The sequence below is a fragment of the Vanacampus margaritifer genome, chromosome 12 (genome assembly GCF_051991255.1).
Source record: "Vanacampus margaritifer isolate UIUO_Vmar chromosome 12, RoL_Vmar_1.0, whole genome shotgun sequence".
Classification (NCBI taxonomy): domain Eukaryota; kingdom Metazoa; phylum Chordata; class Actinopteri; order Syngnathiformes; family Syngnathidae; genus Vanacampus; species Vanacampus margaritifer.
The window spans coordinates 5164644-5176962 of NC_135443.1; the positions used below are offsets into that span (position 1 = coordinate 5164644).

General features: G+C 39.6%; 1 protein-coding gene across 3 annotated transcripts in view; it reads right to left on the minus strand.

Moving 5' to 3' along the window:
* LOC144061516 (SH3 and PX domain-containing protein 2A-like) overlaps positions 1-12319 on the minus strand; it is a 53020-nt gene that overhangs the window by 28439 nt on the left and 12262 nt on the right. For all 3 annotated transcript variants that reach the window (XM_077582056.1, XM_077582055.1, XM_077582054.1), the window contains exons 5-6: positions 10503-10594; positions 2602-2633 (exon numbers count right to left, since the gene is read on the minus strand). In XM_077582056.1, the coding sequence (XP_077438182.1) occupies positions 2602-2633; positions 10503-10594 (124 nt within the window). The remainder of the gene's footprint in view (positions 1-2601; positions 2634-10502; positions 10595-12319) is intronic.

The window sequence follows — 12319 nt, forward strand, 5'->3', positions numbered from 1 at the left end:
AAATCTCGAGGGGTGCAGCAATCAAGTAATTGGATAAAAAAATGTATTTTGCATTAAACAACGATATCATTACAGAATACGCACGTAAGTTGCAGGTATTATTTTTATCCACTTGGGGTCACCATTCTCACATTCCACACTGTAGTATCTGTGATTTAAAATGTGCGTGGCTTTAAAGTAGCACTAAGGAAACGCAACATAAGTTTGTCTGACCAATCTGCTAGCTTAATGCTAAAACACAATGCAAAATACCATAGATGGGCTAACCACACAAAATAAAATACTTGTTCTACAACCTGCGCTGGGAATCTGAAGGGTTGAAAAATTCAAATGAATAGATATTTTACAAGAACTGACGTTTATGCCTTAAAGTACTCCACCCGAAAAAATGTAAATAGCCACAAACAGAGAAAGCGGTACTAAAGTCCCATTGAAATTCTTTGTTGCTAGCTGTGGTGACTGTAAAACTCTTGTTGAGGAAACAACAGAATTACAAGAGACAAACACCAGGCTGCCATTTTAAAGCACTTATTCTCCCTAATCTCTCCACAAAGACTCCCAAATGAATGAAAAAAAAAACCCCAAAGAGATCGATTGTGCGTTAGCCGCAAATGTCGCGCTTGCCAGGTAAACACACATCCTTGAGCGCAAGCTCCTGACCGCTCGCATTCTCAGCAAAGTCTAGCGGGATACTGGCACCGTGTAATTATGGAAAGCGTAAAAGATGCAAGCTCCAGCACAAAACTTCACCGCAGTCTGCTAGAGGGAGCGAGGTCAAGCGTTTCATCTGCGCTAACCGCTAATGTCCAGCGGAGGTTTACAGATCAGTAAACGCATAAACACATGTAGATCTTAGACGCGGCAAAGCTCATTAAACGCTAATTAGGACTATATGATGAAGTTTCCAGGGCTGAATGTAGGCTACTTGACACACACACACACACACACACACACACACAGTGCAGAAATGTTTCCATTTTGCAACGGCGCTGGAATTCTTTGTTGCATAAAGCATAAATGCCATGGAACATATGATAAATTTAGGTTGGAAGAGCTTTTTCTTTTGGTGGCAGGTCTGGTAGAAATGTCATTTAGTTAAGTGTGTGTGGGTCTTGCTAGACTACACACGCACACACGAGTGACAACTAACAGACACAAATACACTCGCGCAGCTGCTAGCCAAATCCTTTTGCATACTTTTGTTGCTGCCTCCTACGCCCGTATCCCTATGGTCAGCTGAGTCACTCACACGTTCTTCTCCCTTGCGCTCCCCTCTCACACACCCACTACAACACGCACACGCAACTCCGACCGCCAGCCCCTGGCAGAGAAAATATAGAGACATAAACAGGTGGTCCATCCAGCGCCCACCCATCATTTTCTTATAGCGGGTCAGTCGGTTTGAAAAAATTGTTTTGATATGGGAATTTGTTTTAAAAGAGATATATTGTGAGGCTTCAATTATTCCCAATTTACCTTCTCGCTGAATCTATCTTCAGCTATTGGATGTTAACTCATTTGCTCCCAAAAACGTATAAATATGTTATATTTTAAATGGTTTAACATAAGACGTATTTATACGTTTGTTTGTTTTGTCTTATGCTAGAGCACACAGAAGGCTTTGATGCAGCCTCTGAACTGAAGAGAACGCTTGAAGCAATGGTCATTATTACAAAAACGGCCAGCAGGTGGCAGCAGAGTAGAAGAGTAGAAGAGATCAACCAGGGCCATGTTGCAACAAGCTTATTTCCCCACTGTTTTAAACAGATTTGTGAATAAAGATGAAATTTAGCTATATTCTAATGATAATTGCTGCAAAACAGAAACAAACTGAAATATAGGTTCCATGTTTTTATAGCAATAGAACACACACAATATTCTGTGGGCCTTGCAAAAATCTGTCAAATTCCAGCCGGGAGCGAAGCGGGTTGCTTCAGTGATAATGGCTGGGAGTGAATGAGTTAAGTCAGTCATTCATTGTTTTTGTGATCTTATTGTAATGCCATACAATTCCACAAGATGGTACAAAAATCTCTGGCTAATAGGTAAGTAGTAATTAAATCTGTTTTATCTTTTCTGTTTACTTTATTTACTTGTGTTTTGTGTTGTTTACAAATTTTTACTACATCGTACAACTGGAAGTGTCCTCCTGTGGAAAAATATAACTATGAAAGTTGGGTTTTAGTGCACTGTTGTGTTGTTGTTAATAACTCCCAAAAAATAAAGTTGAGGATTTTTTTCCTTCTTTTTTTTCAAAAACGGTAAGTAGGTATTGGTGTCAAGAAAGTATGTTGAAGTGAGCTGCGCTCACTGTGGCAATAAACAACTGAAAAGTGCAAAAAATACACCGCAGTCTGGCAATGGAATATTGCTCAGTGTTTTGTTATTATACTTTGTGGTTTATTTACAATTTAAACTATTAATATAGGCAACTACAAACATTTTGAGTTTGGCATCAATTATTCAAGTTTGTTCTGTATTTGCAAAAGGCCTCAGTCTCTAGCAACCAAAATTAAATAATACAATAACATTTATAAGAGCCGCAAACTGTGAAATCCGAGATTGAATACAATGGTTGCATTTCTAAAAACAGATCCTTACCCGATTTGCGTCTGCCAGAGCCTCCGCAGTCCCTGGAAAAAAAGCAGCACAAGAGAGGCATGGTCATTTTCGGGCTTTAGCTCTCAAAGCGAGACCAAGCGTTGACGCAACTTGATTAATCCAGTGTGTGAATACGGCTCAATCTATTTGTGGGGTGGTCCCAATGCGGTTGGCATGAACACAGCGGACCAAACCCTCATTGGGAATGCATGTCGAACTAGTCGCGATATCAAAGGGGGTGGTGAGACCACATAGGAGTGTGTGAGGGTCTCCATAGTCAACAAGGTGTCATTAGAATCAAGTAGAAATTCTACGAAAGGTTGAGCAATTTGGAAGCTTAACAGTCCAATGCAATGTTTGCTTGAAAAGCAATTATTCGATTAGAAATAAAGTCCATGTTTCCAATGTCAAACTGTCATCTGAAATCCTTTGTCAACATTTAAAGAAACATCTAAAAGCCATACCATGAACAAGTGTTTAAAGTAAACTATTGCAATATATTGTAAATATGTTTGTGTAAAATGTGCTCTTAATGATTAAAGAAAAAAAGAAAAACTAAGTTTAACCACATGTTCGATATTAAATCAATAAAATAACTTGATGGGAAGTGACAGTATAGGTGCTAGCTAGCTAGCTAGCTAGGCTAGCACTAGCATCTAATGTTAGCAGTTGCTACTGAAATTATTGTGAATATGATTTTGTGATCTTCCTTAGGTTTTCTCAAATTTTAGAATATCTGGGCTTTTTGGATATTGGCATATAGTGTACATACACTACAGTGTATTTGGCTAAACTATTTTCTAGAATCATTAGAAATGCATAAAAGCACTCTAATCTTTCTATTTTAGCAATATTCTTCCACAAAGATTCTGTATGTATTTAACCAGTTTGGAATTTTCTCCAACTAGCGTCCCCTAGTGTTTATTTTTATTTTTATGAATATCACATTACTTGTAGTACAAAATCTTACTGAATTATTATAATTATTTTTATTGTTGTAAAGTCATTTGCACCTCCAATACATCACAGATTTTAAGTGATCATTTTTTATGAGTTTAACTTTTTACACTATACAGGCAAGTCCAAATTTAGCACGGTAATAATAAGCAGTAATAAAAACAGAAATAGAAGAAAGACAATATGTTGTGTACGGTTATTTAACATTTACAATTACTGTGACATCTATACTAATTTCCGTTAGCCAGTCTAAGTTCGCATTGGGGTAGCAGACTTTCATTAAATGAAACGATATGATTTGGCTAAACATTTTGGTGGTTAAATAAACAATATGTTTTCATCATGAGTGGGTCTGGAACGCAACCAATGCAATAAACGCAGCTTCACTATCTGTAAAAACGGTCGATGTTACTGGAAGCCCACGGAATTGAAGACTTGCAGTGAATTTATGTTACTTCATTAAAGTACACTTATATTTTTGAACAAATCCGTGTAAATATGGATCGTAGCGTGACGCGCAACGGGTTAGCGCGGTGGCGTGCAGAGACACTGTGGCGTGACGCTAATGTGAACTGACACCTGGCGCTCTCCAGCCGCACCGACGCTGTGGCCAGTTATGGATATGAGGGCATGTTTGGAGAGAGCTTCTCCAACATTTGCATGCTTGGAACAACATTCAACTCGGTTTCATTTATGCTGGTTTTCCAGAAAAGAAAATGTTTGCTTAACCCTTACATAGGGTTCAGTTTCCATCCACACCGGCTAGTATGTTCTGGGTCAGTTTTGACCTGGGCCAAGAATATCTTCAAAATAATTGTTTTTCAATTATGAATTACATATCTTATCAAAATAGCCAGATTATTAAATGGCCAATATGGCCTGTTAAGTGATGTAAAAGTCAGCGAATGAGAATGTAGCATTGGCTGGCTGTTAATCGGAAAAATGTTAGCAACTCTGGTGTTCAATGATGGCGTCATTCGAGGCCATCGGCAGGTCGAATGTGCTTGTGTTGACTGTATTTCATTACAATTTGTTCAATAAAGCACTTGAAGGCACAGCAGCGGCTGTGTGTGTAATCCATCTAACCGAACCACCTATGGAGGGATTTAAATTCCTTCTAACTAGTGGCGGTAAGCTAACTAGCGCTGGTAGGCTATACTACACATATATACAAAGTACCATAAAAAAAAACTTGCAATGAAGTCGCAAAAAGTGGACTTCATTGTCTATTTTGGATTAGTTTAGGAGAAGTCTGGGGATTTCAAGGTAAAATAATGATATTTAGGGTATTTTTATTGGTTATATATTGACCTAAATAGTATGTAAGGCTCAGCTCTCAATGCAAAAAATAATGAATGTTCCGTATTTGAGACAATTGGGGGGGGGAATGTTTTAGGTTCAAGACGAGCAACGCTTATTGCTTGAGTAACATCCAAACACGAACTGGATTCATGTGTTAGTTAAGATAAAGTCACTCTTGGCCGACTCCCACTGTGGTTCTGGACACATGAAGTAATCCCTGAGGAGACATTCCAAATGACGAGCATTAGATACCGGCCCAGTCCGGCTTCATTAAAAAGACATTCTTTAATATTAAAACAGGGCCGCAGAAAAATATTGAATTAGCTTGTGACATAGAAATGTTTCCATTGGCTCGTCGGGAAGATGAGAAGTGGAAATGATGCATGGGAGGCGCAAACATGTAATGATGGACGTGGATGACCTGTGAAGCGAGCATGTGATCTCTAGCACGGAGCTGGGAGGACATTCTTCCTGAGAGGAGGACAAAGAATGCAAACTCTGGCTCGCTGCACGTTGTTGCAATCAACACTTGAATCTCCAACGTGTGCCAAATCATTAGCCGTGTGGAGATTACACATAAAAAAAAAAAGTTTTATCACAAAAGTGCTGCTGATTAATCTCAGGGTGAGGTTGTTTGGAGTATCAGTCAATCAACTGCTGTTTCAACTCGTAATATAAATCAACATATCTGTCAACCTATCATCCTCATGAAGTAATAGGATTATATTGCACGCGGTTTATCTCAGTTTTGCTGGCGTGAGATTTTACAGCACAAAGCCATTAAAATGTCAAAGACTTGTTGGGTTTTTTTTCTGTTTGTTTTTGTTTTGTTGTGCTTTGTACCAGGTACATTTATTGGATGGCTGATGGATGGATGGATGGATGGATGATAGATGGATGGATTGATGATGATGGATGGATGGATGGATGAATGAATGAATGAATGATGGATAGATGGATGGATGAATGGATGGTTGGTTGGATGGTTAGATGATGGCTGGATGGATGGTTGGATGGATAGATGGATGGATGGATGGTTGATAGCTGGATGGATAGATAGATGGATGGATGAATGGATGGATGGATGGATTGATGAATGGATCGATGGATCGATGAATAGATGGATGGATGGATGGATGGATTGATGGATGATGGATAATGGATGGATGGATGTCTGATGGATGGATAGATGGATGAAAGAATGGATGGATGGTTGGTTGGATGGATAGATGATGGCTGGATGGATGTTGGATGGATAGATGGATGGATGGATGGTTGATAGCTGGATGGATATAGATGGATGGTTAAATGGATGGATGGATGGATCGATGAATAGATGGATGGATGATGGATAACGGATGGATGGATGATGGATGGATGTCTGATGGATGGTTGGATGGATAGACGGATAGATGGATAGCTGGATGGATGGATAGATAGATGGATGGATGGATAATGGATAATGGATGGATGGATGGATGTCTGATGGATGGTTAGATGGATGGATAGATTGATGGATGGATGGATGGTTGGATGGATGGATTGGTAGACATCTAGCTGGGTAGATTATACGACATTAGGTGTCCAACTTTTGAGGTATCCGACTGACTTGAGCTCACGATTGAGGTCACATATTAGAACACGTCACAAAGACAGAAACCTTCAAGATTTTGGCTACCGTATTCGTGGCTGAGTATGTACATTGCTGCGAACCCACATCCATTATTAAATCATCCATCCGGCACTTGTATTAGGAAAACGAATGTACTCCGTGCGTCATCTTTGGTGGGCCAAGTGGAAATGGAATGCGTGGAATATTACTGCTGTGCGCCAGGCATACATTACACAGACATCGAGGCTAACCTGGGATTAACCTCAACGGGAGGAACCGGCAGAACGGCCCTCGGCCGCTCCACATCACAAAGCAGGAAGTCATTAGAATAGGGCAAGTTGATTGTTTAAAAGCCCCAGACAAATGCACCAACAAAGACCGCGGCGCTGTGAACTTGCGGGGGGAAATGATGTCTGTTTGACCAAACAGCAACCACTAATAACCTCCCATGTGGGGAAAGCTAAGTGTAAAGGGAAACACGAGTCTGTAAAAAGGAATACTTTAGTGCACTCCAATCAAAAACTGTATAAGAAATGTAGAGAAAGGTTAGTGGTGGGGTTTGTGTAGTGTTACGTGGTGAAGTCTCAGGGGCATTGAGGTCAACCGAGACATCTGCAGTCAAACCTTTTCACATTGCAACCATGTCGTTCTTCGCAGGGGATAAAGAATATACAGTGGCCCATGCAGGCAATTATAATAAATGTTAATTATTCTTGGATTTTCGCTATTTACGATTGCACCTGTGCATTTCAGAAGGAAGTGACACAAAATCAGTTTAATTATTTTTTTATTATGTCATCACTTGATGATTTCATACTGTTTTATACTGTATGTGTATGTTTAATTTTTGTTGTGTTATTGTCTACATGTGTTATTACACCGGTTGTGTTTAAATATCACTTGCCCTAAAGGGATAAAACACTGATGCTATTTGTTAGCCTATCTATGGTGTTTTGCATTGTTTGTTAGCATTACGCTAAAAGGACTGAAGCAACGCTTATGAGAAGTTTTTTCAATGTGTTTTATAATAAGAAAAATAGCACTCTATAATAATGTACCTTATAAAGACATACATTATACAAAATGCCGTTTTTGCCACATTTTTTTAACTTTAATTGTAATGGACATTGTCCTTCTCCTTCTGTTATGTGTGCTTGGGCCACCTGGGGGCAGTAGAATATAGACATACGCAAAGCCGTTTATAGAGAGAGTTTGGCCAACTCGGTTTCAGCTGACTAGTCACGCTGTGATTGGTCAACTGCTGGTCACATGACATATGGACGCCATCTTGTTACCCTGCTGAAACCAAGTTGGCCAAACTCTCTCTATATACGGCTCTGGACATACGGATTTATGGAGACGGTTTCTCCTTAGTAACAAGGCTGCAGTTTCCATCTCAAACACAAATAGAGCCACTAATTTGTCAACACCTCGCCTCTAGCCATAAATCGTCTGGGATAGGGTAATATCCCTGACCTAGTATAGGAAATTAAGAAATAGGTGGCTAGCAAACATCCTTTCCTCTTCATAAATACAGGAAATACACTCAGTACTGATTAGGATGTCTGCAGGTAATGGGAAATGCACTCTACAAGTAAATGAGCAAAGCCAACCTAGCGCGCTTGGGTTGACTTAAATCAACGCGGAAAGCTCAGTTGATGAACTGCTAATATTTAAAATACTCAATGGGAGGTGGTCTTCTCATATTTGCATGCGGAGTACATAGAAATCCACGCCGGGCTTTCATATGCTTAGATTGGAAAGTCCAAATGTAAAGTACAGCCAGGCAGCCCTCACACATACACGCTGAAAGTCATTGAAAACTCCAACTGTGATGAGCGGATTATTAGCGCCGCTGAGTAGGCAAACGCTGTTTGAAATGGAGATGCAGTAGGCAAGCGTTAAGCGGAATTATGCATACTTCCATCAGAGCTGGAGCGAGTCCTGGAGTGTCTGGATGGATGTGCACATGGTTCCAAAAACCATTCGGGAAGCTTAAATGCAGAGGGGAAAGAATCATCTCCATGGGGACTGATTGTGTAATTTACTAGCAGCCATTAAATGCATGGCAAAGCCGTCAGACTACAGGATGCCAAGGCATTATGCTTGTCAATAACAAGCATAATATAGAGGGAATATTATCAGCTAAAATGGCAAATCACACAACAGCCAATTTTACACCATCTTTAATAACACTGCCATTTTGAGAAAATGTATCATACAGTTTATGGCTGATGGAATTGGATGTTAAAATGGAGTTTACACATATCGATATTACTGCGTATCATTATTATTATTATTATTATTATTATTATTATTATCATTGTCATTAGTCGCAGTAGTATAGGTAAGTAGCAGTGATAGTGTTAGCAGTAGTAGTTGTGTTCTTCTAATTTTTATATGAAATTAGTTGTAGTAGTAGGCTGTAGCAATAGTAGTAATTGTATGGATGCAATAATAATAATAATAGTAATAGTAGTAATAATAGTAGTAGGTAGTAGTATTTCTGTGCTAATGCAGTCAAAACCACACAGAGCTCAGGCTGGCTATTTGGCTCCCTCTATTGACAGCTTGACGACACCGCATTTCATAATTTGGGGAACCAGTGCTTGCCACTAGATGGCAGTAGACGATGAGTTTTTAGAGAACCAATGAAAGAAGGTTTGAGAATACTATTTAATTGGATATACTATAATACTGTGGAAACCCAATTGCCGAATGTGATCAGTATAAATGTAAAAACAGCTGTTTTAAGGCAACTGATGAATCAAGGCCTCTGAAAATTGTTCTTTGACTCGTCTCCTCAGCCTTTGGGTGGCATGACTTTTAAGAGCCCCCTTCCCCCCACCCCTCCCAATGTTTAAACTCTGCAGGACCGTCTCCCGGCTATTACTTTGATGTGGGATTAACATGAATGAGACTGCAGGCCCGCTGGACGCGGAACGATGACTCAAGAGGTTTCTCCCCTTGAGTGGGCCAGGCCAGGACACTCTAGCATCAACATTCATGGTCTGAGGAGTTTAAATTCACGCCAGGCCACTACCTAAAACAAAGCTTTAATCCGCATGAATAAAAGGACAAGAATATGACTTCAACTCAGGGTGTCCAAACCTCTTTTTTTTTTCGTACAAAAAGGATAATAAAAGGATGTGAGGGCCACTTTGACATTTTTCAGTATTCTAAAACCAATCCATCAATGTATATTTGTTATTTGTTTTTTTTTGTATCTTATAGTTACAGTATTTTTCTCTTTTTTTTTTAATACAGAAGTATATGAGTCAAGTCATTTTGTAGATTTTGTGGTGGGTCGCAGAAGAGCGAGCTGTACTTAACTGAGAATCTTTAAAGCATTGTTTGCACGAGGATAATTCATGTGATGAGTTCAAAAATTTGACGTTGGCATAGAGCAGAAACTGGAGCAAAATTGTTTTTATGTAAATGTCAAAAAGTGGGTTTAATGACCTAATGCTGTTTTTAGTAAAGTGCTAGTAATGTGATATTTAGTATGCTAGCTAATACCATAATATTAATGAGCTTCATGAAAAATTCAACAGTCATTTATGTAACATGGTTTCATGTTTGTGTACATGCTAAATGTATGTGTTGATGCTTTTTGCTCCTCTCAGTTCAGGAGCTTCGCCCCTATCTTGTGGCATCTATACGCAACTACAAACCCCTTTTAGGAAGTATCAATGATTCGTGGATTTTCGGGGTTTACTGTAGGCCGCTAAGAATTGAATCGCAGTCCACAAAAGCCCCTGGGCCGTACTTTAGACACCAATAACTTGCACCAATTCAACACTGCGACTTCAAAGTGAGCCTGACAAATGACGACATCGTGTCAAGACGTGAACTTTTGCCACATTTTCATGACACCACTGATCTTAATTGCGTTTGTTCTGGGATCAGATGTCCCCCGCCAGACGCTACATTTCATTAAAAGCCATCTCACTCATGTGGATCCAACACACACATACAATGAGAGCGCATGAGTCAGTATATGGAGCGAACACAGTGAAGAGTTACTCACTCAGTGGGAGGGTTGAGGTCCTCTGACTTGGTCTCAAAGAACTTCAGAACCTCCTCGCTTTGGGAAATGTGGGTGGGGAGCTTCATCAGAGCCTGCGGGAGGGAGGGAGGGAGAAAAGCTTCTGTTTGGCACATATCGAACAATAAAAGGTCGCATGTATTCTGAAGTAGGTTTGACTAGCAGTGAGTAAGAAAGAGTCAGTCAGATGAGAAGACCAGGTGGAGGGTGTGGAGGGGAAGGAAGAAGGTTTCTTAGGCCAGAGTCAAGCCCACGGGGATGATATAGAATAACAATCATTTGTCTCAGCCAGCTGCTCTGGAGCCATAAACAAAGCCTTATAGAAACCATATTTAAAAGGGCATGTCTGTGATGTTCACTACATTTCATTCGGGCAGAACACTGCCATTAGGTCCAAAAAAAAAAAGAAAAAAAGAAAATTGAATGAAAACCAGGAAGTTGAAAAATTATGACTGGAAAAAATAAAACCATGTGTCATTGTATAAGACGGTCATGAAGGGGAAATCCCAAGACTGACACTGAAAACCACATTTTATGATATACTATATATTTTTTCTTTCACTGCATTTTGTTTTCACAGCGGGATTTTGTTTTGGTCCCAATATTTATATTCCTACAATGCCAAAATGTAATTTGAATAACAACACCACAGAGACACCAATGCATGAATTGAGTCAGTATAATGTAGTGCACAAATCCGAGCACTTATGTATTCTAGATACTAATGTATTCTAAATGATCTCATAGCGGGACAAAAAAAAAAGAAGCCTTATTCTATTGCCTCTATCAAGCGTTAAAAAGTTCCTACATTTTGATTGCTGTTTGTTTTTTAGTAAATTTGATCAGAACTACTAATTTTCACAAACTTTGTCAGCCAATGAAAAAAATGTAAATTTAGTGAAGAAGCGGACAAAAAAATGCCAAGTGAAGAATGTAATTACAATTTTTTTTTTTTTACAGATACAGTCAACCTGCATTGGGGCTAGGCAGGACAGTGTATCTGCTGTGTACCGAACCTTTGCAAATTCACAGATTTGTTTTGGTACCTGTCCTCAGTTATTCACGGAAAATCTTCACACTCAAGCCTAAGTAATTAATGTATTACTTTGCTGTTATCAAGTGGTAGCTTGGTGCCTATGTTGAAGTGAGTTTAGTAGCTTCGTTTTAACAAAAGTAGTGCTTTGCCGCCATTTTTACATCATCTAGGTTCGAGGGAATGATGTCGAGGTAACATGAGGGGAAATTATTTAGAGAAAAGTAGTGCTTTCCCATCATCTCTTGTCCTCTTTGTGTCACAGATCGATGTTGAAGTGAGCTGAGGCGCTTCATTTAGATAAATGTAGTGCTTTGTCGCCATCTTGTGGCATTTTGGTTACAGGGAATTATGTTGAGTTAAGTTGAGACGCTTCATTTAGACAAAAATAGTGCTTTGGAGGTATGTATTGGAATATTTATGCCAAGGAACAATATTGAAGTGAGCTGAGGAACTTGGTCTAGACAAAAGTAGTGCTTTGCCACCATTTCTTGGAATCTTGGGGCTAAGGAATGATGTTGAAGTGAGTGCAGGAGCTGCATTTTGACAAAAACAGTACTTTGCCATCACCTTGTTGCACCCTGGTTCCAAGGACGATGTCAAAGTGGGTTGAGGAGCTTCATTTAGAAATAAGCAGGGCTGGACTGGCCATCTGACATACAGGGAAGATGCCCGGTGGGCCAACGCCTTTTGGGGCCAATATGGCGCTATTTAATTAATATTTTCCTTTATTTTACCCCAAGAAGGGGAGAAGACCATTAATCCA